Source organism: Silurus aristotelis (genome assembly GCF_946808225.1).
Source record: "Silurus aristotelis genome assembly, chromosome: 5".
Classification (NCBI taxonomy): domain Eukaryota; kingdom Metazoa; phylum Chordata; class Actinopteri; order Siluriformes; family Siluridae; genus Silurus; species Silurus aristotelis.
In genome coordinates, this window is record NC_139578.1 from 30,658,053 (window position 1) to 30,685,026 (window position 26,974).

At 40.7% G+C, this 26,974-nt stretch overlaps 3 protein-coding genes across 16 annotated transcripts in view; 1 reads left to right on the forward strand and 2 right to left on the reverse strand.

The window, feature by feature from the left end:
* The window catches only part of LOC310726770 (Fc receptor-like protein 5), a 314,771-nt gene that overhangs the window by 130,267 nt on the left and 157,530 nt on the right, over positions 1 to 26,974 (forward strand). The gene's annotated exons all lie outside the window — the stretch shown is intronic.
* Positions 1 to 26,974, reverse strand: part of LOC310726774 (Fc receptor-like protein 5) — a 40,638-nt gene that overhangs the window by 3,508 nt on the left and 10,156 nt on the right. For 7 of the 13 annotated variants that reach the window (XM_083542642.1, XM_083542640.1, XM_083542643.1 and 4 more), the window contains exons 6-13: positions 8,108 to 8,380; positions 7,717 to 7,989; positions 7,151 to 7,423; positions 6,706 to 7,041; positions 2,194 to 2,466; positions 1,383 to 1,655; positions 963 to 1,280; positions 299 to 574 (exon numbers count right to left, since the gene is read on the reverse strand). In XM_083542642.1, coding sequence (XP_083398768.1) covers positions 299 to 574; positions 963 to 1,280; positions 1,383 to 1,655; positions 2,194 to 2,466; positions 6,706 to 7,041; positions 7,151 to 7,423; positions 7,717 to 7,989; positions 8,108 to 8,380 — 2,295 coding nt within the window. The other 6 variants (XM_083542645.1, XM_083542644.1, XM_083542634.1 and 3 more) reach the window with 6 other exon arrangements.
* LOC310726767 (sialoadhesin-like) overlaps positions 26,013 to 26,974 on the reverse strand; it is a 185,253-nt gene continuing 184,291 nt past the window's right edge. The window contains exon 19 of the mRNA XM_083542624.1: positions 26,013 to 26,627. Coding sequence (XP_083398750.1) covers positions 26,625 to 26,627 — 3 coding nt within the window. The 3' untranslated portion in view covers positions 26,013 to 26,624. The remainder of the gene's footprint in view (positions 26,628 to 26,974) is intronic.

Sequence of the window (26,974 nt, forward strand, 5' to 3'; positions counted from 1 at the left end):
TTACACTCCATGTGCGTTTTATACTTCCTGGTCGTGACGTCACTCCACCGGTGACAGCCTGCCTCCAATTTAGACTGATTACACACATTATTTCAGAGCATGGACAAAATGCAGCCGAGTTCCCAAAGCACTGCGACACAGCGTCTCTTTCCCTCAGGGAACTAGGCTTACATACGTAACCTAGAGACGTTTTCTCGTTTTCCTGACTGTTTTTTCCCCAATTCTACACTTATATTTCTGGATATTCTGTAATAAAACATTTTACCCCTAACAGTAAAAACACTATATGGGGACTCACCATGCACTGTGATGTTGACAGGATTACTGTTTTCTCCAGATTCAGACTCACACCAGTAAACTCCAGTGTCAGTTGGAGAGAGGAAGCTGATGTTACATGTTGAATTCGAAACTGATCCCCACTGGGAACAATCTAAGACTTTCTTACTGTCTGTGTATCGTCTCACTGCCCATCCAGTAGAGTTACTCTGGTCCTCACAGCTCAGTGAGAGAGAGTCTTTAGTAAATCTTTGAGTTTTTCTGGGATTGAGGATCAAAGAGACTGGAGGAGATTCACCTTAAACCAAGAATGATTAAACTGTAAAAATTTAGTGTAGGCTGTATCCTATATAATACATGTATATCATTTATAATGTATGTCATGGGATGCTGGAGGGTTTACAGGGTAAGATTATAATTTTATAGTGTAATAAAAAGTTTGACAACTTTTTACACTTACAAAAGTGCTTTGGAATCGGTTCATTAGGACACAAACTAGAGTAAAAATACTCATGTTGGGAGGGAACAGGGGAAACTGTACACTTAACTATTAGCAAATGTAAAAAGTCTGCTCAAAGTCATGAGTACATACTCGTAATTGTAGACCAATTTAAAAATAAAATAAATATCGCATTTAGATTTTCAGATTTTACATTCACACGTTTACATTCAACACTTTTTCTCACCAGAGATCCATAGAGGCTGTGTATTGCTGTAATGTGTGTAAATGGCTGGTTCTCCTCTCTCTCCTCTACACACATAAACTCCTGAGTGATTGAGAGCAGAAGAACTGAGAGTGTAGGAGCCTTTAGATCCTCTGCTGCTGTCTGAGAGGAGTATCAATTTATACAAGGCATAACTGTTACTGCCTTCATAGGAAACTTCTCGGTACCAGCTGAAAGTCCAGTCTGTAGAGGAGTCTGTAATCTCACAGCTTAGAGTCACTGAGTCTCCTTCAGTCAGCCAGTTCTGTGGAGATACACTCAGTATTGCCTTTGGTCTCTCTGTTACACAGGAAATTCAAGTAATCTTTTTAGAGTTATTTAATACAATGTAATAAAAATTTATATAAATTCATATTTATATGGGCATCCTCCCACACTCACCTGATACAGTCAGTGTAACAGCATCACTGATGTGTGAGGAACGTGAGCCTCCACTCTCTCTTCCTTTACAGGTGTATTTACCTGTGTGTGTCACTTCAACACTACTGATTCTGTACATCTGTACACTACTGACAGGACTGAGTGAAGCATCTTTATACCAGCTGTACTGCCACCTAGATACACTTTCATCCTGTATCTCACATCTCAGAGTGACAGTTTCTCCACTGAACACCTGTTTATCAGGATTTATAGATGCCACTGGTTTGGGTCTCACTGTGGGAAACCAATAGAACATTTAATTTATTATGAATTTTTTGTCAGGAGTGAAAAATTATAATATAGAAATAGTGGGAATAGTGAATGCAATAGTTTTATTAATAGTTGCTTTAATCAACAATAGCTACTACTTTCCCAAAAACGTCTTTATTGAATGGAGATCAGTTACTATTAAAACATCTGCTAATTGCCCGACCAATCCCTCTTTCATATTTCTCTTTGTAAAATTGGTCTGTTTTGGGATATTTCTATTCATAAATATCCAAAAGCTTCCTTTAATAACACTTAAATCTACCTGACCTCTCTTGACCTGACAGTACTTATGATAGTCATTGGTAGAAGAACAGGGTTAGGCTATAAATAAAAGCATAAAAAAACCCCACAATAATATGTGTTCAGATCTGATTGCAAGATTTGTGAACAATCTTTTTGTTTTTCTTTTATAAAGACACAAGAAATAAAAAACAATTTGTTTCTAGATTTATTTAATACATATTGCAAATTTTCATGTGCCCCAAAAACTATACACACTCACCTGATACAGTCAGTGTAACAGCATCACTGAGGTGTGAGGAACGTGAGCCTCCACTCTCTCTTCCTTTACAGGTGTATTTACCTGTGTGTGTCACTTTAACACTACTGATTGTGTACATCTGTACACTACTGACAGGACTGAGTGAAGCATCTTTATACCAGCTGTACTGCCACCTAGATACACTTTCATCCTGTATCTCACATCTCAGAGTGACAGAGTCTCCACTGAACACCTGCTTATCAGGATTTATAGATGCCACTGGTTTGAGTCTTTCTGTAGGAAAATAATAAAACATCTGAATGGTCATGAAGAATTTGTTTTATATATATATATATATATATATATATATATATATATATATATATATATATATATATATATATATATATATATATATATATATCAGTGGTATTTGAGCTTTATATATATATATATATATATATATATATATATATATATATATATATATATATATATATATATATATATATATATATATATATACAGTGAGGAAAATAAGTATTTGAACACCCTGCTATTTTGCAAGTTCTCCCACTTAGAAATCATGGAGGGGTCTGAAATTGTCATCGTAGGTGCATGTCCACTGTGAGAGACATAATCTTAAAAAAAAAATCCAGAAATCACAATATATGATTTTATAACTATTTATTTGTATGATACAGCTGCAAATAAGTATTTGAACACCTGAGAAAGTCAATGTTAATATTTGGTACAGTAGCCTTTGTTTGCAATTATAGAGGTCAAACGTTTCCTGTAGTTTTTCACCAGGTTTGCACACACTGCAGGAGGGATTTTGGCCCACTCCTCCACACAGATCTTCTTTAGATCAGTCCGGTTTCTGGCCTGTCGCTGAGAAACACGGATTTTGAGCTCCCTTTAAAGATTCTCTATTGGGTTTAGGTCTGGAGACTGGCTAGGCCACGCCAGAACCTTGATATGATTCTTACAGAGCCACTCCTTGGTTATCCTGGCTGTGTGCTTCGGGTCATTGTCATGTTGGAAGACCCAGCCTCGACCCATCTTTAATGCTCTAACTGAGGGAAGGAGGTTGTTCCCCAAAATCTCGCAATACATGGCCCCGGTCATCCTCTCCTTAATACAGTGCAGTCGCCCTGTCCCATGTGCAGAAAAACACTCCCAAAGCATGATGCTACCACCCCCATGCTTCACAGTAGGGATGGTGTTCTTGGGATGGTACTCATCATTCTTCTTCCTTCAAAAACGTTTAGTGGAATTATGACCCAAAAGTTATATTTTGGTCTCATCTGACCACATGACTTTCTCCCATGACTCCTCTGGATCATCCAAATGGTCATTGGCAAACTTAAGATGTGCCTGGACATGTGCTGGTTTAAGCAGGGGAACCTTCCGTGCCATGCATGATTGCAAACCATGACGTCTTAGTGTATTACCAACAGTAACCTTGAAAACGGTGGTCCCAGCTCTTTTCAGGTCATTGACCAGCTCCTCCCGTGTAGTTCTGGGCTGATTTCTCACCTTCCTTAGGATCATTGAGACCCCACGAAGTAAGATCTTGCATGGAGCCCCAGTCCGAGGGAGATTGACAGTCATGTTTAGCTTCTTCCATTTTCTAATGATTGCTCCAACAGTGGACCTTTTTTCACCAAGCTGCTTGGCAATTTCCCTGTAGCCCTTTCCAGCCTTGTGGAGGTGTACATTTTGGTCTCAAGTGTCTTTGGACAGCTCTTTGGTCTTGGCCATGTTAGTAGTTGGATTCTTACTGATTGTATGGGGTGGACAGGTGTCTTTATGCAGCTAACAACCTCAAACAGGTGCATCTAATTTAGGATAATAAATGTAGTGAAGGTGGACATTTTAAAGGGAGACTTACAGGTCTTTGAGGGTCAGAATTCTAGCTGATAGACAGGCGTTCAAATACTTATTTGCAGCTGTATCATACAAATAAATAGTTTAAAAATCATATATTGTGATTTCTGGATTTTTTTTTTAGATTATGTCTCTTACCATGGACATGCACCTACGATGACAATTTCAGACCCCTCCATGGTTTCTAAGTGGGAGAACTTGCAAAATAGCAGGGTGTTCAAATACTTATTTTCCTCACTGTATATAAAGCTCAAATACCACTGACTGACTCACTCACTCATCACGAAATCTCAAAAATCACTGAACGGATTGCAATGAAATTTGGAACATACCTTCCTCTTGGGTCTTAGGTGCTCACTAAGAAAGGGTTTTGAAAAATTCGCCCTGGATCGCGGCTAACACGTGAAAAACACGATTTCTCACGCATTGTAAATTCTTCAAAATAACATTACGGAGCCTAATGAAACTTAGTACATTGTTTCTTATTAGATGTTAGATGCACGACAAAAATGATTTTTTAAAGTAGTTTGCCCTGTATCGGTACTACAAAGGGGTAGTACGTTATTTGTTGACGTTACGTACTGATCTCTGATCATCCAGTCCTGCTCAGTGCTTACTGCTTATTGCCGTATTGCTTAACGTTCTGCCTTCCGTAGCGAAGCACGGGTACTTTTAGCTAGTATACTGTATATATATATATATATATATATATATATATATATATATATATATATATATATATAATGATATAGAAAATAAAATAGTAAATGCCACAGTTTGCTTTTATCAACTCTATATTTTTGAGATCTACTGTATACTGTGTATTTTTGTAATGTTTCCAAAAAATGTTTAAGTGAGTAATATAACCTGTTTTTTCACACTGTTATAGAAAAATCGATGTGATGGATGTGGTGGAGATGGATGTGGAGATTGTTTTCCTATAACTGCATGTTCTCATGGATTTTATTTATTTAAAAACTAGAACTGTTGAAACCATAGATGATGCATAGCTGGGTCAAGCACATGTGAAATGTGAGGTCAGCACTCTCATCAGGACCCAATGGGAGTATAAGGAATTCAGCCTGCTTTCTTTCACTGAGACATGGCTGCATAATGATGTTATGGAGTCAGTTGATTTAATCTGCAGCTTTCAGACATTGAGGGCAGACAGAAATAATGACAGAATAATAAGAAAAATGGAGGTGCTGCACTATTTGTAAATAACAAGCCTGGGACATGTTACATGTGACATGAATTTGTCATGCATGTCAAATATATTTTTACACACCTGTATCTCCCATGCCACAAGGAGTAGCGCTCTTAATCCCGAGGCTGATAGGGTGGCCTCCCATTCCATGCTCAGCCCGGGGGCCCATGGGGAGGCCCCTTAAGTTCAAGTCTAAGACAAGGGTTCACAGGGAGGCCCCACAAACCAAGTCCAAGTAAAGAGCCCAAGGGTAGGCCCCTTAAGTCAAGTTTAAACCAGGGGCCCACAGGGAGGCCCCTTAATCCATGTCCAATTTAAAGACTCACAAGGAGGCCCTTCAAGCCAAGTCTAAGATAGGGGTCCAACAGGTGGCACCTCAACCCATGCCCACTCCCGGGGCCCACGAGGGGTTCCATTTATCTATGCCACAAAACATCCGTCTAAGTGCAAGACAGCCTCCTAAGACCTATATGAGGTCAGCACGCCAGAAGGCAACGGCACCCCGTCCGCACACGACCTGCTCAAGCCAGGGGGCTAAAGCACTGCCTCTTTCCATGTCAAGTTTATCCAGCAACCAGTCCTCATAGAGCCTGTTCCAGCACCCTGCCCCAGACATTTGGCCCACAGGAGCTGGACCACTGAGGAGAAACCTTATAAAAGGCACTTTAGGATGAATGCCTTTTTTGAGGGGAGTTATGTCACAGGAAGAGTGCCTTTTCGAGGGGAGGAGGGTTTTTTGTCAGAGAATCACCCCTTCCTTTTGTTTGTGGCAGCATGTACCGCACTAACCACAATGAAGTGCATGCTGGCTGCACACTGCATTTGTTTTGTTCATGTGTCTTGTGTGTTGTGTTTTGTTTTGTCTCATTCATTTCTTGTCTTTTGTTCCACCCTGTTATTGTTATTGGTATAGGTCTTCACAAGCCATCAATACACAGGTGTTTAATTTATGTGTGTATAAATTCCACCTTGTGTTTGTGAAGCCAATTTATAGTAACTTTTTTTAATTGATAGCATTGTACTTTGAACGTCACGGATGATCTGCCTATTTAATATACCTACCTGCACTTGCATCTTTTGTGATTTTGGCATGTGCATGCAGCACACAATTTACATTTAGTGTATATTTTATGTGACATCCATATTATCATATAAGAGAATTCATGAGCATCAATGTGATTACTGTTTCTTCTTCTAGCACGAGACATACAAATGATTTCACAATCAAACTTTGGGGATTATAAACAGCTATTTTATAAGAAAGAACAGAGCACTGGTAAATGCTATGTATAAAGTGGTTTGTGTTCTTCAACTGGTTTAACATGGTGCCATTTTATTGCGTTATACATATCAATAAATAAACACTGCAATAATCTGGTCTTACATTTACACTTTTTTTAATTCTACATCTCCACCCAAAATTTAATTTTCCTCACCAGTAATCCTTAGAAGCTGTGGATTGCTGTACTGAGTGTAAAAGGCTGGTTCTCCTCTCTCTCCTCTACACACATAAACTCCTGTGTCATTAAGAGAAGAAGGACTGACAGTGTAGTTGCCTCCAGATCCTCTGCTGCTGTCTGAGAGAAGCTCCACATACATGATATAGCCATTAGTATTTTTTATTGCCGTTACACCGTCTTTGTAGGGAACTTCTCTGTACCAGCTGAATGTCCAGTCTGTAGAGGAGTTTGTAACCTCACAGCTTAGAGTCACTGAGTCTCCATCATTTAACCAGTTCTGTGGGGATACACTTAGTACTGCCTTTGGTCTCTCTATTACACAAAAATTCCATGTAACTTATTTCCAGGTTTTTTTAATACACAATATGAAGCTTTCCTTAAATACAATTTTGTATACATCCAAAACTCCTCGCACACTCACCTGATACAGTCAGTGTAACAGCATCACTGATGTGTGAGGAAAGTGAGCCTCCACTCTCTCTTCCTTTACAGGTGTATTTACCTGTGTGTGTCACTTCAACACTACTGATTGTGTACATCTGTACACTACTGACAGGACTGAGTGAAGCATCTTTATACCAGCTGTACTGCCACCTAGATACACTTTCATCCTGTATCTCACATCTCAGAGTAACAGTGTCTCCACTGAACACCTGTTTATCAGGATTTATAGATGCCACCGGTTTGGGTCTTTCTGTAGGGAAATAATTGTTGTGATGAACACCACATCTAGATCCACTTACTGTGAAGTGTATGCTACTATGGGACTGATGGTTATCATTGCACTTATGATTCTATTACTAGTAGAAATAATAAACAAACAATGATAGTTAGCAGTCATGGTTTCTTACAGACAAACAGGAAATAGAAAATTGTACTTTATTTTAAAATGTATTTCTATTTACTTAATACCCAGTAGGATTTTCCTTTGCATTAACGTCTAACTGGACATTTTCATGTGTTTCCAGTAACCCGAGACACACTCACCTGATACAGTCAGTGTAACAGCATCACTGAGGTGTGAGGAACGTGAGCCTCCACTCTCTCTTCCTTTACAGGTGTATTTACCTACATGGGTCAGTTCAACACCACTGATTCTGTACATCTGTACACTACTGACAGGACTGAGTGAAGCATTTTTATACCAGCTGTACTGCCACCTAGATACACTTTCATCCTGTATCTCACATCTCAGAGTGACATTGTCTCCATTGTACACATGTTTATCAGGATTAATTGATGCCACAGGTTTGGGTCTTTCTGTAGAATGAAAAAAAAAAAATAATTATGTGGATTTTTTTTTTTTACATATGTATAATGAACTCCTGGATGTTGAATTTAAGGTTGGCATTCATGATTAAAAAAAATCACGACATACCTCTCACTATAATCTCGACAGGATCACTGTGCTCTGTGTTGAATTGTATGGTTCTCCTGTGTGCTCGACACTGGTACACTGTTTCTCCTTCAGTATCGACTGTCACATTTAATGTTTTTGTATTTTTTGTATTGTGAAGCTGAAAGTCCTGGTAATTTTTGTACCAGAAAACCCCCCATGCAGGCGTCTCCTGCAGCTTACAGCTCAGAGTGATGGTGTCTCCTGTGTAGACGAAGCGCTGAGGAGTCACTCTCACAGTTGGTTTGGAAATTCCTGTTGGAATAAAATACAGTGCACTTTACAACCAATGCAGTAGATTTACTGAGCTTTAGCATGACCTTTGTATCTAAAACAAATGTTTACCATTTAATACAAGATATTACAATTGTATGGGTTTGTAAATGACTGGAATTCAGAATATATTCAATGTAATACGATTCATAAACTTTCTTTCAGCTTCTCCCATTAGGGGTCCCCACAGCGGATGATCCTAATGTTCGATTTGGCACATGTTTTACGCTGGATTCCCTTCCTAACGCAACCCTCACCATTAATCCGGGATTGGGACCGGCACTAAGAGTGCACAGACTTATGCAACCCTAGTGCCAGTCGTATTACATTGGGTTCCCTGGTGGTCTAGTGGTTAGGATGCGGCGTTCTCACTGCTGTGGCAGCGCCGCATCCTAACCACTAGACCACCAGGGAACCCAATGTAATACGATTCATGATTGGACTAAAGTGTAAAACACTGTATTTCCTTATTTTAGATGAATCCTGTGCAAATCCTGCACCACCATCTGAACATATCTACATTTTCCCACAAATTTGCAAAATCATGACTTACTGGAGTAAGACGTAACTGAGGACTTTTCCCCAAAATATCTACAGGCATTCTGTAGTAAAACAATCAATTGAAAAAAAACACCCAACGACAATGTGCTTCTTGTCACAAGCCACTGCAACCAATGACATTTATAAAATGGGCTTTTAAAATACCATTATCATTGTTTTAATTTTTCCAACAAGGTAGTAAAATATACTGGACCAGTTTTACAGTAACACGGTGTATATAGGGTTGTATCCTGACCCAAATTCTGACAGTCTGGCCACATCTCGATTTGGTCATTTATGCTTTTTTTTTCTTATGCCTTATGCGCTGAAATTATACTGAGATAAAATTCTTAAGTACAATGACATTGTGAAAGACATTCTTTTGATTCTTATGAAAGAAATTGCATCAGACTAGACCGGAAAATAAAAGTCATCATTACAAAAAACAGGAACTCAATTACTGCATGCCCAAAGTCTGAACCCTGAAATTTAATGGTAACATATTAAATAAAAAACACCCACAGACTCACCTGATACCGTCAGTGTAACAGCATCACTGATCTCCGAGACCTGAGAGTCAAGAATTTGTCCTCTGCAGGTGTAGTCACCCCTGTCAGACTCACTAACAAACCGGATTATTAATAACCCCATTATTGATCTGAATGTGTAGCCACCATCCTCTTCCTCTGAGAGTCTGGAATTATATTTATACCAGCTGTATATCCACTGACCACCTCTTCTTCCCTGAACTTCACATTTGAGAACAACACGCTCTCCAATTATTACTTGTGAATCAGGAATTATGGTCAACACGGCTTTAGGACTCCCTATAAAACATTGATTGTTAATCCATTAAACGTATGCAGTTTCATGTTTAATATCAGACAGTGCGAGTTAATTCACCAAAAGCACAAAATCTTTCAAGTCTTTTATTTTTCATAATAACACAAATCTTTATTTAGAGCTATAAAAATGACATTAATACACTACATACAAATTGTACAAAATTCTCAGCTCCAAACCAAGTATGCATCCTCACCTTGCGCCTGGGCCACTGGTATAATTGAAATCAGCACTGAAAAGAAAACAGAAACAGAACATGACATTAAAGGTAAAAACACTCTGAAAATAGCACATTTTATAACACTTATTTTATATCTTTCTTTGAACAGACCTATCAATAAGAAACTCAAATTCCCAGCAACCTCGACAGCATAAAAATATGGCTCACCGCAGACTCGAATGCCGAGAACACATAGCACGGTTGTGCTCAATTGAACACACACAAGGTTAAAAAGCTTCACTTGTGTTTCTGTTGAAGCTTAAAATAAATAAATAAATAAATAAATAAATAAATAAATAAATAAATAAATAAATAAATAAATAAATAAAAGTGTGTTACAAAAATTGCTTAAATAACAGGAGCTCCCATGTGGTTGATATTCTTACCACCAGTCTTTCTCCACCCCCTTACACACCAACTATAGTGTAGATTTAACCTAAGATCTGGAGGAAGATGCCACCAACATGGAAACCTCCCACTCAGAGATCCTTCAACCCCTCCCCCCTCCTTCACTAAGCCCAATTCCATGAGCTTCTTGTCACATGCATAGCAGAAGTGCCACTTTGCAGTCCTTGCACAGAAGCAAGCCAAGTGCTAACAGCCCCCTGAACTGAACATGACATGAAGGTGGTCAGAGGTCTTTGAGCATGCAGTGGTTGTGTGTGCTCTGCTAGAGAAAAAAATAGGCCCTGCAACTCCTCCCACTGCTATCACTGGAAGTCTAGTTTGCTGCCTGGAAACTACTACTATGGACACAGTGATAGTATTAAAGCATAAAGAACGTGGTCGATCAGGGAACCTGGCAGAAGGTGGGTCACTGCTGTTTTTTTGTAGGATAGTTGTACCTGGTGGTTAATGGCAGAAGAGTGGAATGCAAAGCATCAAGATGGTGGTACTGGAATAAGTCATTTTGGTCAGCTAAAATAGATCTGCTGCATCCCTTTTAAAAGGTCAAGGTTTCTGTTACGTAATCCAGAAGGTGGTGGATGCAAACTATGACTAAGTCTCTGAAGCAAGCAAAGATGCATACACAAGACAAAGACAATAAGACATACAAAAAGCAGAACATGAGTAGTTCTGCTATGGAGTGACGTGATGTGATGGTAATATTGACACTGTGCATGATCCTAACACTCACCCAAGCTAAACAAGAAAAACTGTTTGATGCATCTTTATTTTTGCTGTAAAATGCAAGTGGTAGGTTGATTTTTTTTTTTTGCAGCAACACCATGAATTTCTTTGGGGGTGATGATGATGGACAGGATTAGTACTGAGTTTATTAAATGGACAGAGCATGTAGGACGTTCTGGAGACAAGGTGAGGAAGGTGAGATTGAGATGGTTTGGACATGTGCAGAGGAGGGACATGGGGTATATCAGTAGGAGAATGCCGGAGCCGCCAGGAAGGAGGAAAAGACGAAGGAGGAGGTTTATAGATGTGGTGAGGGAAGACATGCAGGTAGTTGGTTTGAAAGAGGCAGATGTAGAGGACATGGGGGGTATGGAGACGATTGATACGCTGTGGTGAACCCTAATAGGAGCAGCCGGAAGAAGAAGAAGAAGAAGAAGAAGAAGAAGAAGAAGTAGAACATAAATTTATGCACTATGCAAAGATTTCAGTTTGGTCAACACAAAACAACACAATATTAATTGACAGTGTGAAAGGTGAAAGTCTGTTGTTGCTTTAATGCATCTTCACATCTCCAGTCCTTCATCTCTGTTGAACACAGAATGAAATGAAGAAGCTATACCATGACTTCCTGCTGCTCTCAGGCCTCTAAAACTGTCACTGCTCTTTGTGTTTAGGCATAATTCTTACACAGAAATAAATATATATTCATTTGTAAAATATTTTTATTAATGTACATTTAAAATGTAGTACTTGAAACTGTAGACTGCATCACATTTACATTACATTGCATTAGAATTAATGGATACCATTTTTTTTTTTTTAAAGATTAGGCGTGTTGCTTGTTCCATCACCGAGCACTGCTAATAATAAGTGTACGTAATCTTCAAACAAACTGAAAACTGACCATCAGAGAGACAAACGGTTCTCTTTTTAAAATCATTCAAGTTAAATTATTACTTTTGTTTGGCCAGCATTCAGTTTTGTAGCAGGAAGGAAGTTATGGTTGTCCACCATATTAGTTTTGAGTGAGTCATCTCTTTCCCATTCACACGTCCTGCCCTTCTATGCTGCTGAACACATCACAGTATTAACAAAAAAGAAGAAGATTCAACAGCCAACATGTCTCTGTTCTCATGTTTGTAACCCGGTCACTGCCGTGTGTGTGTGTGTGTGTGTGTGTGTGTGTGTGTGTGTGTGTACACTGATGAGAAGTGCATATGTGCTGCTGTGGTTTTACAACTAAACACCCGGTCAGTAATAGTGAATTGCAGGTGTGTATATAGACAAGGGCAGTCATCAGTCCTATGTATCAGTCCTGAAGTATAAAAAAGAATGTCAGAACTGATCATTCCAGCATGTCAGACAATATTTTCACGGACCGGCCTTTAAGGTGTAGGGGATAAATACAACAAAACAAAATGATATGACCATAAAAATGGTATTTTCTTAATATAATAATAACCACCGTGAATCCACTGTGTTGTTTTTTGTTCATTTTGCTTGCTTGGGGGTTTAAATTTAGTGTTAATGTATTATGTGTTAGCGGCCGGAGCCCCTTTAAGAAGGTAGCGGCTGTAGGTAAGACATGTGATCGATGCATCATTAACCGTTCTACTAAGGACGCCATTGCTCATCTCCTCCACACTACGATGAGCGACCAGGACTACAGAAATGGGAATTATACAAAGATGCTGTCTGTGGACTACAGTTCAGCATTTAACACAATAATTCCCTCCACACTCACCTCTAAGTTGGAGGTCCCGCCGCTGTGTCAGAGGATCTCTAACTTCTTGACAGACAGACCACAAGCCATACTGGTGGGAAAACACACCTTATCCACCCTCACCCTCAGCACTGGAGCTCCCCAGGTTTGTGTTCTAAACCCCATGCTGTATTCACTGTACACATATGACTGTGTGGCCACTTCCAACTCCACCACCATCATCAAGTTTGCTGATGACACTGTTGTGGTGGGCCTGATCTCCAACAACAATGAGACGGCCTACCTACAGGAGGTTAAAAACCTGGAGAGATGGTGCCAGGTGAACAACCTTCTCCTGAACGTCAGCAAGACTAAGAAGTTGATAGTGGACTTCAGCATTAAGCAGGAGTGGTAATACCAACCGCTAAACATCAACGGGACTCCAGTGGAGAGAGTGGACAGTTTCTGGTACCTAGGTGTTCACATCACACAGGACCTGTTTTGGTCCTGTCACACCAACATTCTGGTGAAGAAGGCCCGGCAGTGTCTGTACCATCTGAGACGCTTAAGGGACTTTAAACTTCCCTCAGGTGCTAAAGACTTTTAACACTTGTACCATTGAGAGCGTTCTGACGGGTAGCATCACTTCCTAGTTTGGGAACAGCACCATGCAGGACAGGCGAGCCCTCCAGAGGGTGGTATGTTCAGCTGAACGTACCATCCACATTGAGCTCCCTGACCTGCAGGACATATACAGCACGCGGTGCCGGACCAGAGCCAGGAAGATTATGAAGGACCTCAGCCATCCCAACAATGGACTCTTTTCTTTGTTGCGTTCAGGGAAACGCTTTTGCTCCCTGAAAGCAAACACAGAGAGAATGAGGAGGAGCTTCTTCCTGCAGGCCATTCGGAGTTTGAACCAGGAAACACCCAGGATCTAAAAGCTGACCCACTCACTCCATCGCCACACCTTTCTAAATTTTTTTTTTTTTTTTTTCGCACTACAACACTTTAATCTGTGGACTTGCACACTTTAACTGTGGACTTGCACAGCACAGTGCACTTTATACCACACCACACTGCACACGGTCACTTTAAGGACAATCGAATCAACCACCATATGTGATTACTGTTTACTGTACATAAGAATACCTTGTATACATAAGCATTAAGGTATATACACTTTTTCCTATATATATCTTTATATATTTTATATTTTACATAGTTTATTCTCTTAAGTTATCTGCCTTCTTTTTCCTTTGTTTTATTTTTCTCCCCATCCTATTCCCTCATACCGGACAGTCGTATAAAGCATTTCACTGCATGTCGTACTCTGTATGTATGTGTATGTGACAAATAAAATTTGATTTGACCTGCATCAAGAGTGAGTCATAGACAGATGTGGAGGAGAGAATCCGGTCATTTTCCAGAATAAAACATAGTTCAGAATTAGATATATATGTTATGTATTCTTTCTGTGTGGACCAATTGACCCAGGGGTTTGGGTACCACTGTACTATATCACAAAACACAAGGCATTTCGAACTTAAATAATACAAGCAGTTCAGGGTACTTGGGTGGGCTCCCAGATCTGATTCTCACAGAGCAGCTTTGGAAAATGGGAAATTCACAACATGAATGTGCAACTTAAAACAAATTGTAGTAATTGTATCATGTAATAATGTGAACATGCACAAGAATCTCACAATGCATGCTTCTATTATCACTTTGAATAGTCGTTTGTTTTCCAACTCACCCTGTTATGGTTTATAGAGTGCAAGATGCCAGGCATTATCAAGAGCTGTTTTCACACATCTACTTTCACACCTTATTCAGCTCTTTATAGCTGAATTTGCATCATTGTTTTAAAAAGGAAACCAACTGCCTGAAATGGTGTCTGCGCTCTGCACTAATGACAAGCAAATAACTTTTTAATTGCTCCTATTTTACTACAGATTATTTAAAATTATTGACAGTGTGTATTAGACTAAACTTGCTTACTAAGATGTTTCTCTGCACAGACCATAACAGCAAAAAATAGACGTTAAGGCCATAAGGCATTTGATCAGCAGAACTATTTAATGCTATGATACTTTTGTTAAAGCCTTTGTGTAGACAGGATACACCAGCACAGGCTCACCAAAGCATTTCACTTAGTTTCACAACCATGACTTCCTTTGGTAAAAGAACATTACCATTAAGTCATTTTCAACCGGTCAAACGATCATGAGAGGTGGTCACTGAGCAGCAGGACACTGAAGTTCGGGAAAAGATTCCAAAAATGTACATTCAGTAGTAACTGAGAGAAGTTTCAAATCAAACTAATCCCTTCTCTTAAATATTGATCCACTGATCCACCTGTGCAGCAGGTGAGCAACTTAATACCCCTGTGATCACTGTAATGAAGACAAAAAGAGAACATTTACTTACAGAGAACCGCAAAAAGTTGACTGAGTTCCATCCTGTCACCCTGGTCACTGACTGACTGACTGACTGACTGACTGACAGAATGATTGGGCTGCGTTAAAGCCTTACCACTTCCTGTATTCTCAGACGGAGAGAGAGAGAGAGGGAGAGAAAGAGAGAGAGAGAGAGAGAGAGAGAGAGAGAGAGAGAGAGAGAAAGAGAGAAAGAGAGAGAGACTTACTATAAAATCTAAATGATTCACTTCAGTAAGATGAGTCATTTGACATAAAGGATAATAATAGAAATACATTATAGTTTCACTCTTAGCTTTCTCAGCAACATACATACGCTTGCGGATTCATGTAGTAATCCAAACGTCTTCATCATCTTGAGCTTGAGGAGGAAGTGAGACACTATGCAAGGCCAAATGAGGGAAAGATGTTCTCCTGGAAGAACAAGAGGAATAAGGGAGCAGATATGGCAGCATTTGGGTCATCTGTCCACTCTGCAAAATAGACTCCCTGAAACTCCACATGGTACCGAGTCATACCCAAGTGTCTCGAGCCAAACTTCTCCTCTCCTGTTGATCCTACAGATTCCGGTTTCTCTCCTTGAGGGCTTTCTGAACAAAGGAAAACAAATCTGCTGAGTCGAGTTTTTAGGTTGGTTATTCTATTATGGAATAATAGTGGAGGCGGATGTAATTGCAGATAATTGATTTGGAGTGCCAGCATATAAACAGCAAACAGCATAAAAATAAAACACTCTGTATGTAAACAAAAACTTAAGCAAGAGCACAAATCAACAACAACCATGGAACACAATGGTACCGTCTATACTCAAGTGCTAATCAGCTGTGAATTGGAATTTGATCAGTGATATGTGACTAGGTAAGGTGATATGGCCTCAGAGGGGATGTAGTCCCATCGCTCTAGGTATAATTCTGAAAAACCTATATTGGTTGCTGCCATTCCAACAAGCATTTTTATACACTGAGCAGTTGAGGATTAAGGGCCTTAATCAGGGGCCCTTCAGTGACATCTGGATGGTGCTGGAATTTGAACTCAACTTTCTGATCCAAAGTCCAACAACTCAACTATTGAGCTTTTACTCCTCCATTCATGACACAAGTCAAAGATTCAGGATGAGGAAGAAGTACCTGATCATGTTTAAATGTAGCTCGTATAAATCACATGACAAAATCATCATTTAAAGATTCATATTCAAATTACTCTCCTTAAAAAAAAGACTTACAGTTATGAGGCAAACTTCCGTTTTCGGCTATTGCTGTACAACATGACTGGTGTCGGACTGGTAGCTTCCTGCATTTTAAAGTGAAAGTAAAACGACTTTGGCGAACCCTAGTGGTAACATCAAGATAATCCTGTAATAGATTTAAACACAAACGTTTTAAAATACCACATCACTTTTCAGTTTACTTGTGTACCCTGAGAATAGTTTATACTAATCTTTTTTAGTTTGGTATAGTTAAAGCCATGATTGCCCGCATAATAGAATTTTAATGACCCCTCTTCCTCTTTTGGTACAGCCCTGTGTACGCTGAAGCCAGGACTGTGGCTTCAGTCCAAAAATAATGGTGATTTCACTTCTAGGAAAAAAAGAGACCGAGATAAGTTTATATGAGGTCATAACTTCTGTTTTAGTATAGCACCTGCTCTTCCTTCTGCTTTATGGGGAAAAAAAATATTCTAAAAAAAACTTCCTGATTCTAAACCAAACCTTCCGGATTCTCAAACCACAACAACCAAATGAAACGCAGAATAAGTGATGGGAAAGATGTTTGACACATTTTAGTATTTTTTAAAATCATCTTTTAGTTGGACACAGTCGGAATAGTGAGTGTTTTCTCTATGTAAGGAGAAATGGAAAGCCAGGGGTTGCAAATTTAAACCCACGTCTTTATCGCCCTCCAGTGGTCAAAGGCTACAAGTACTATTTTAAACCTGACCTATGACATATTGTAATGGATTTTTTTTTATTAAGAATAAAAAATGTAAATGATGTTTCCAATTATATGTATCATTTAATGTACTTCAATTTACAAAAACATTTGGGTGAAAAAATATAAAAAACACTTAAAAACACTGTTCATTTGGCAAATTTTCAGAGAAGGACGTATCCAATAGCGAGAGAGAGAAAGAGAGAGTGATCCAACTGTGATGACACAAATGGATATGGTAAATGCATAAATGCTGCAGTCGGGAGTGGGGTTGAATGTTGAACAAAAAGTAACAGTTTGTGATCATTCTTACTTGTGTGTGATTATAGGCAATCTAATTATACAGTATGTGCTTTGTTTACCCTTGCAGTGAATGCTGTAGCTGTGAGTTGCTAACAAAACATGCACCAGCATGTAGTAAAATTAAACTTGAACCTCAATTTGAACTTGTATGAAACAAAAGTTGTAGAGCATTGAGAGGACATTTTACATCCATCAGCCAAAGATTTATGACCCCCTGCCGAATATTTTGTTGGTCCCTTTTGCTGCCAAAACAGTTCTTACCAGCATTAACTTCTTCAGCAGTTTAAGCTACAGGAGTTCGTCTGTTGGATTGGACCACACGGACCAGCCTTCACTCCCCACAAGCATCAGTCACCACTTTTGTTAGATACTGACCACTGCAGACCAGGAACATCCCACAGGAGCTGCAGTTTTGGAGATGCTCTGACCCAGTCATCTAGCAATCACAATTTGGCCCTTGTTAAACTCGTTTAAATAGAAAAAAAAATAAAGATCTGCTTCTAACACATCAACTTTGAGGACAAAATGTTCACTTGCTGCCTAATAAATCCCACCTACTAACAGGTGCCACGATGAGGAGATAATCAGTGTTGATCACTTCACCTCTCAGTGGACATAAAGTTATGTCTGATCAATGTAGACTGTTTTTGAGTTTTTGAATACATTGTAAATAAAGTAAAGGAAAGCTAAAACTAAAATTGATTCTGTAACCTAAATTGTAAGTGTTCCCTCTTTTGCTATCAAACCCTTTCAACAATCTCAGCAGTGGCAGGCAGTCAGGGCCAGTAAAGACTTCTCTGCTGGTCTAAACACTATCAGAAGCCCTGACCTACATTTACAACCGAAATTCTAATATTTGTTCCATGAAACTGTATTAATTTATTCCCAACAGTTTATTCCCCTAATTTTGTAGCGTTTCTCTTGGCTGCACTGCTTCCAGTACATGTATGTGGATCTTAGATTTTTTTTTGTCCAATCAGATTCTATGTGCTGCCATTTCAGTCTTATCTGCCCAGAGCCTTCAAAGTCAATACTGTTGGCCATTTTACCATATAGAATATTATAAATGGGTCTGTTTCTTTAACCAATCAGATTTCATATTCTACTCACGGGGCAGCTAGGTGGCCCAGAATAGCGTCAGCTTTTTTCCGTTCTCTGATTGGTTGGTCAGAGGGAAACTGTTACAGCCAAGTTCAACTGGTAAACACGTGTGTAGCTCTGCATACATTAATACATCTGAGTTAGACTTTTGTATGTCTTCGGAGTAAGAGAAAACTATTTGTTCTCGGACATACTTAAAAATCAATTGTCCAGAAAAGCTAGACATTGTGAGAAGAGGTCGGCCAACCCTGAAGCTAGCTAGCTTGTCTCAGCCCGGGAAAGGGTTTGTTCACCACTTTCAGACCAATAAATACGAGTGGTACCACTGGATTACAGCCTCTGGGGAGTGGTGCAAATTATGAGTCTGTATCTCTGGTGAGTAGGTTGTATTTTATTAAAATGTTTATGTTTTTGTCATGTTATTAGACAAATATTAATTCTGAACTGCTCCAGATGATGTAGGTGACCAGTTGTGGTTGTAGTGTAGAGGATTGGAGTTGTTCTTAACTGGGTTTCTAACGCTTCTCTCTCTGTAATGCACGTGTTGTTATAATGCATTTTTAGAAAAGTATTGATGGTTTCTTTAATTGTGACATGATAGTGGTGGTTAAGAGGTGGATTAAGTCGGGTACGTCCCCACTGAAGGCCCAGGTACCAAATGCACGGCCCGCCACTGGATCTCAGAAATAGCAATTGACTTTTGACACGTTACTTACAGTTATTTTCCACAAAGCAACTATTTGGAATCACGACAATTGATTGATCAGCTGTTTGTTTTCAAACAAATACAATAATTACAGCAGCATTTCCACTCTAATTACAGACAAGATAAAGAAAAAAAAGCCAAAAATTCCCAAAGAAAATATACAAGCTCCGGTATGTACACAGCAAATAAACAGGCTAGATAGAAAATGTGGGACAGATCGGACCTGACGCATCATGAGTTGAGACACAAAAGTGATTTGTAGAATCCATCGTGAATTACAAAACAGTGAAGAGAGCGAGAGAGATTAATTTACCACAATCGAAATGTCAGACAGATTAAGCAAGACACAGATCTGGTGCTCGTAATCAAGCCATGTTCTAGTCAGCGAGAACAACAACAAACAGCTGAACCAGGAAAAGGCAGAATGTGGACTCCAAAGACCACTCAAAACAAAGCTGTCAACAAGATATACTGTAGAATTATAAAATATATAAGAAAATAAAAGGCAAGCAAGCAGAAACTGTTGTACTTCCTGTATATATTGAATGACAAGTGTCTCGTCCAATGATCGGTAAGTGTTTCCTTTCACAAACTATACCTACTTTTTCCGTTTTTTTTTAATTTTATATAAAAAATATCGAAATACGTTTTTTGCATTTTATAATAAGTTTTTCTTTCACAAAAGCCCTAATAGTGATTAAAAATAAAAATACAATGAATCCTTTTGTCCTTTATAGAAAAATATGATTTACAGAATAAACCTATTTATTTTTATCCTTTTTTAATGTAATATTATTATTATTATACATTTTATTTATTTATTTTTGATTTGTTATTTTGTTTTCGGATTTGTTATTTTGTTTTCGGATTTGTTATTTTGTTTTCCGATTTGTTAGTGTGTTTTGCACTTCTCGGCCATTGTATGTTACACCCCAGTAACATAGTGAATAGTGAATCCGGCTCCTCAGACCTCATGCCATGGTGTACCAAATGCCTTGTACTCAACACCACCTGACTAATTTCTCCCAGCAGCAACTCCTGTCTTGTCGGGAACCAGCTTACCTCACACAACGATTAAAGTGAACAAATCTTACAATGCTCAACAACATATCTAGTGGTGGTCCAGATTGCAGGATACTTATTGAAGACTGGGTATGGGATATCATATTGATGGTGGATAAAGCGCATATGAGTGAAGGCAGCGGCAGCTTCTGTTGTTCAGAAAGCTCTGTGCGTTGTGTTGTCTGTCAGATTGTTTGTAAAAAAAAAGAAAAATTATTTTTTTATATGTTCCTGGGAGCGGAGCACGCTCATCGGTTCTCGAGAGAGCTGGCTGCATGTCAATGCCATTGCTCCGCTTCCGAGTGGCACTTCCGTGGAGAGAGAGTTTATGCTCCTCGCTAAGGCGGAGCGGCGCAGCAGTTCCTGGGCTTGCAAATGGACCTCGCAGAGGGTTTCGATACGGGCACATATCCCAGATGTACGGGATACATTCTGCTCGCATTTTCTATGTGATCGCTCCACTCCCGGAGAGCACTCCTCGAGCAGGGTGCTCTCACTCCTCAAAGTGAAATAAAATAAAATAAAATAAAATACAATTATAATAATAATAATAATAATAATAATAATAATAATAATAATAATAATAATAATAATAATAAGCAGTAAGCAACCTGCGCCATAGCCAAGCTAAATAACTTGGCCGGCTCATGAGCAGAAAGTCCCTCCATCCAGTAAGATGGGCGAGTGCTTTTCTGACACCAGGTCACAACCTCTATGTTGAGAGGTTCTTTCCAGACCTGTACACTGAAGTGTCATGGTCATAGGCGTAGCCCCTTCAGCCCCTTTCAACATTATATTTACATGTTATGGGGCGGAAAGTACAAGGGTATGGAGCGATGCTGCGGGTTGAAGAGATGCTTGAGAGCTCTTTTTTTTCCGGGATCGCTTCCTCCCTCAGACATAAGAGTGGGAGGTGCCCCGGGCAGCCATTTTGTTGAGCTTTGCTGTACGGCGGATCTGGATCTCAGAACCACTAAAGAGACTGCTAGGGCTATTGGCTGGTCTATAGCTGGTGTCCACCCACGCCACTCACATAGGGCTGCTCGGCGGGACAGCCCCAACCGCAACCCTCCACCTCCCACCGGGAGGTGCAGAAATGCAACGTTGCATCTCGCTCTCCACCTGTGAGGGATTCTGCGTGGCCCTTGGTGTCTGAGTCTTGTGAGGTAACAGATCTGAGGATTGTCATCTTCAAGAGGAAGGCTTTGATGGAAAAGTCCTGACACGGGACTTTCTGGGGATCTGGCCATGGAGGGGTGCGCCACACTGCTCTATCCAGTGCCCGCCTTGTCCTGGCCCACTCAAGGACCTGGTACGTTAACCCTGCCACCGTCGGTGCTTTAGGGCATGGCCAGCTCCAGCGAGCTCTCTCCTTGGTCTCCACCCTCAGGGCAATGCCCTGGCTCTAGGCACACTGGAGGTCAGTCTTGAGAGACTAATACCCCTAGGGCACTTTCTGGCAGCTTGGAAAGGTTTTCCAGATATGTCTCAGTGGGTCCTGCACAAGCTGTAGTCCGAGGCTACACGATTCAGTTCGGGTCTCCTCCGCCCCGTTTTCACTGGGTTCTTCCCACCCTGGGAAGCCAGCAGGCTCATGTTCATGGAACAAAAGTAAAAACTCTCCTGAGAAAGGAGGCCATCAAGGTGGTCCCTCCAACAGAACGAGAATCCGGGTTATACAACCGGTATTTCATATTTTCCAAAAAGGACAGAGGGTTGCATCCTATCTTAGATCTACATCAGCTGAACCGCTCTCTTTTATGAGACTCAGGTTCAAGTTGCTGACCCTCAAGCAGGTCGTGCTTCAAATCAGATCCAAGGACTGGGTTGTCACAGTAGATCTAAAGGATGCATACTTTCATGTATCCATCCTACCCTCTCACAGGAAGTTCCTAAGGTTCGCTTTCAGGGCCGAAGCTTACCAATACCGGGTTCTTTCGTTTGGCCTTACCCTTTTACCCCTTACCGAGATGTCGTTCACGCCCACATGAAGGTGTTGGGGTTTCGGCTGAACTCTGGGAAGAGTGTGCTTTCTCCATTACAGGAAACCACCTACCTCGGTGCCGTATGGGATTCAACTACTTTGCCTGTGCAGCTTTGCTCTGCCCACATTGTGGCCATTCTTATGGCCGTCAGGAAGGTCAGAGAAGTGCAACCTCTTACTTTAAAGCAGTTCTAGAAACTGCTAGGGCTTATGACATCTGCGTCTAGTGTGATTTTACTTGGCCTGCTGTACATGAGACCCCTTCATTGGTGGCTCAGGACACATAGAAGGGCAACCCCCTCTGCACCATAAAGGTCACGTGGCGAGGTGTTTGAAGAGATTCCTATCCTACCTAGGATGTACATGTGTACATACCATGTGCTGGGAGTCCCTGGTTGTCGCTTAACGCTAACGACGGATGCGTCCCTTGTGGGATAGGGAGCAATCTTGAGTGATCGCTCTGCCCAAGGTATGCCATCTTCGCTGGCACATCAAATGCATAGAGATGCTGCCCATGCTTCTAGCACTTAAGGATTTCCTCTCGGACCTCAGAGGTCACCATGTGTTGGTCCATACAGACAATACTGTGGTGGTATCCTACATCAACCGTCGAGGAGACCACCAGAGTATTGTCCGTATGGACCAACACATGGTGACTTCTGAGGTCCAAAAGGTCAGAGGTCACCATGTGTTGGTCCATACGGTCTGCGTTGTGTCACCATGTGTTGGTCCATACGGACAATACTGTGGTGGTCTCCTACATCAACCGTCAAGGAGGTCTGTGTTCGCGCCCCCTGATCCTCCTTTGGGCCCAGGGGAAACTTTTCTCTTTGAGAGCAGTTTATTTCCCTGGCAGCAGACGAGGCAGGGGTTGAGACCTGGGAAATGGTGGCTCCACCCCGATGTGGTGGTGCAGGTTTGGGAGAAATTCGGAAGAGCCCAGGTGGATCTGTTTGCGTAAAAAAAGGAAGAAAACATTTTTATGGTTCTTCCTTACTCCTCCAGCCACACTGGGGCTAGACACCATGGCTCAGGTGTGGCCAAGGCTGCATCTGTATGCCTTTCCCCCTGTCTTCCTGCTTCCAGGAGTTCTGGAGAGAGTTTGCCGGGACAGAGTCCATCTCCTCCTGGTAGCTCTCCTCGATCACCCTTCTTCCCCAGCTCGGGGGTTCCATATTTTACTCCCGTCTGAATCTCCAAGGTTCTGGTCTCTCCACTGAGGTGAAACAGACCATTCTTCACTCCGAGCTCCCTCCACAAGGAGGTTGTGTTCTGCTCGTGGTGTGAGCATCACCAGCTGGATCCAGTCCACTGCCCGGTTTGGTTTAGTGCTGGATTCCTCATTGGACAGTTGACCAAGAGGTTGGCTCGGTCCACCCTAAAAGTGTATGCGTCTGCCATTTTGGATTATTACGTCCCTGTGGCAAAGCGTTTTTTTGTTACGGCACTCGGAGGCTGAGGCCCCCGGTACAACCTAGAGTGCCTGAGTGGGATCTGGCTGTCATTTTGGGGGCTTTGTCTGAGCCCCTTCCTTTGAGCTTCTAGCCGAGGCATCTTGGAGGCACTTTTCAATCAAGACCGAGTTCTTGTTGGCCATCTACTCTATCAAGAGGGTAGGAGACCTGCAGGCCCTTTCTGTGGCACCCTCCTTCCTGGAGTTTACCCTGGCTATGGCCAGTGCCTTTCTGTACACCCTTACCGGTTACATCCCCAAGGTGCCCTCGGTCGTCCCACAACCCACAAAATCACAGGCACATTATCCGCCTCTGTTCCAGGCCCCAGACCAGGAGAAACTAAACTGGCTCTGTCCGGTGTGCACACTGGACACTTACGTCCACAGGAGAGGTCCTTGAAGAAGGACCGATCAGCTGCTTGCCTGCTACGGCCCTCCAAAGAGAGGCCTCCCTGCTAATAAGCAGACTCTAAGCAGGTGGATTGTTGACATTATCACATCATCTTATGAGTCCTCTGGTCTCCCTGCTCCATTCGGGGTCAGAGCTCACTTCACCCGGAGTGTGGCTGCCTCAAAATCTTGGTCCTCTAGAGTTCCCTCCAAGACATATGTAACGCTGCGGGTTGGTCCACCCCGCTGACCGTGCAGTTCTATAACCTAGACCGCAGTGCCACTCCTGGCCCCTCAGTCCTTCTCTAGCTGTAGTGACAGACACACACTAGGCAGGACTGGTCAGTCTGGCGTGATTGGACACTCGTTCCCAAAGCGTTTAGATGCAGCTCGAGTTCCTGAAAGGGAACGTCTATAGGTTACGTAAGTAACCCTAGTTCCCTAAAGGAACGAGATGCTGGGTCTCTATGCCACACCTCCGGCGTCCCTGCAGTGCTTCCTTCTTCCTTACAGAAGCTGCCGCTGCCCTCACTCATATGCGTTTTATACTCCTGGTCGTGATGTCACCTCATAAATTTTTGACTGATTGCACACATTATTTCAGAGCGTAAGCACTCAGGCGTGTTCCCAAAGGGTTTCGACGCAGCAGCTCGTTCCCTCAGGGAACTAGTTTTACACACGTAACCTAGAGACCTTCCTGCATTTCTGGAATGTTTTCTGGAAGTCTTATTTTCGATGTGTGTCAAGCACCTTATGTCACACACACAACCTTTTAATCAGAAGTCTTAAACACGAACTTTACATAGTCTTAAAATTAAAGAGAAAATATTCTTGTGACCAACTGTTATGAACAGACTGAAACTGCAGTTAAGTGACTAGTTCATTTAATCTATAAACTGAAAATATTACCAACTTTAAAAAAATGTAAATGTTTACAAAAAAAACCCGGAAAATTATTTACTAACCATTGAATATAGACAGTCCCCACCTTTCATTCCAAATGGCTGTTCGTACCATGAATTTGTTCGTAAGTTGTTACTGTGTTTGTTATTGAATACGCAAATCTCCTAATGATGTAAGGGCTATAAATACTATCAAATAAACAATAAAATATAACTAAAACAAATCGCAATAATCGAAATATTGTATACAATATTTTTGCATACAAAAATTAATAAAGTAATAAAAAAAAGTAATTTAAAAAATTGACTTAAAAAAAATTCATTTGCCGACCACCACGGTCGACCACTAGTTCACGATGGCTCTCTTCCGTTTCAAATTTTTTCGAATCCGAACAAATTTTACTTCCACAAAAGTACATAAAGTGAATGTTCATAAATTAGGGAGTGTTAGAATTAGGGAATAAAGCATTTTTAAAGGGATGAATGTGGACAGAGAAAAAAGTTAAACAAGTAGAAAAGAATAGCATAGCCTTTATTTGTCACATATACATTATAGCACAGTGAAATTTGTTCTTCGCATATCCCAGTTTTTGCTTGGAAACTAGGGTCAGAGCGCAGGGTCGGCCATGATACGGCACCCCTGGAGCACAGAGGGTTAAGGGCCTTGCTCAAGGGCCCAAGAGTGGCAGCTTGGCGATACCGGGGCTTGAACCCCCGACCTTCCGATCAGTAATCCAGTGCCTTAACCACTGGAGCCACCACTCCCTTCATAAAACCTGAGGATTTAAAAACATGTACAGAGATTGCATTTCTGATGTTCTCTGAAACACTCTTTAAAATGTGGGATACAATGTTCTGATGTAATTTACTGGTGAAATTAGAAATCTAAGAGAAGGCTATGTTTCATAAGAAATTAATCAGCCTTTTATTTTCCATAGTTGTGCAACAGGATCAAGCCAAACATTACTTTTTAATGCTTTGTACTGAACAGTTGGCCTATTTTACCATATTGTTACAAAAAAGGTTTACTGCTTCCCCTTTCCATTGCCCAACTAAAAGTCCAGATAGTGTGTAAGCAACCATAGAATTGCAAGCTTGGCATAAAGATCGGTAATGAATCACTCCAACAATATTTGTTTGGTCACCATTGTCTGAATTTCTGGGGTTTGGTTCCAAAGAACAAATTGCATTAACCCCAACCCAAACTACTTCAGTCATTAAAGCCTCTTTTAGGCAGATTCCACGATACCAGAACATCATCTGGATAATGGTGAGGTGCTTGGTCATTAGACTTTTCTTAGGATTAGGATCCAGGGGATCCTGATGCTGTGATTTTCCACAACAATAGAATGGTTTGATGAGGTGAGCAAAATCCAGAAGTGCTTTGTGGTTTTGGTCTCATCCAAGCTTAGAACGTAGCAACTTAAAAGTTTAACAATAAAAAATATTTTTTAGTAAAGCTGAACACAAACTCCATCTCTGTTTGATCCCGGTAGCTTCACCAGTGTTGACAGACACATTGCTCACTGCAGGGAGAGAGAAAATAATAAAATTCTCTTGATATTGTTATCAATGATGCAAATTAGTAAACATCTTGGATCAATACTGCAGACTACAGCAGCAAATCAATAAAATATTCATCTTGTTAGCATTTTGCATGTCCAGAGCTTACTAATGTATGTCATCATTGACAAAGTAGAAGGAGATGACTGAAAATAACATGTATGAAATCTGACCACAATGTTTGAGAAGCTGGTTTTCATATGAATATTTTTGTAATTGTCTCTGAAACTGATTGTGGCCAAATTCTTCCCAGTGCAGCTTTAAACGTATTTCTTACTTCATGGTGTATGGATTTTATTTTAAGCTTTAG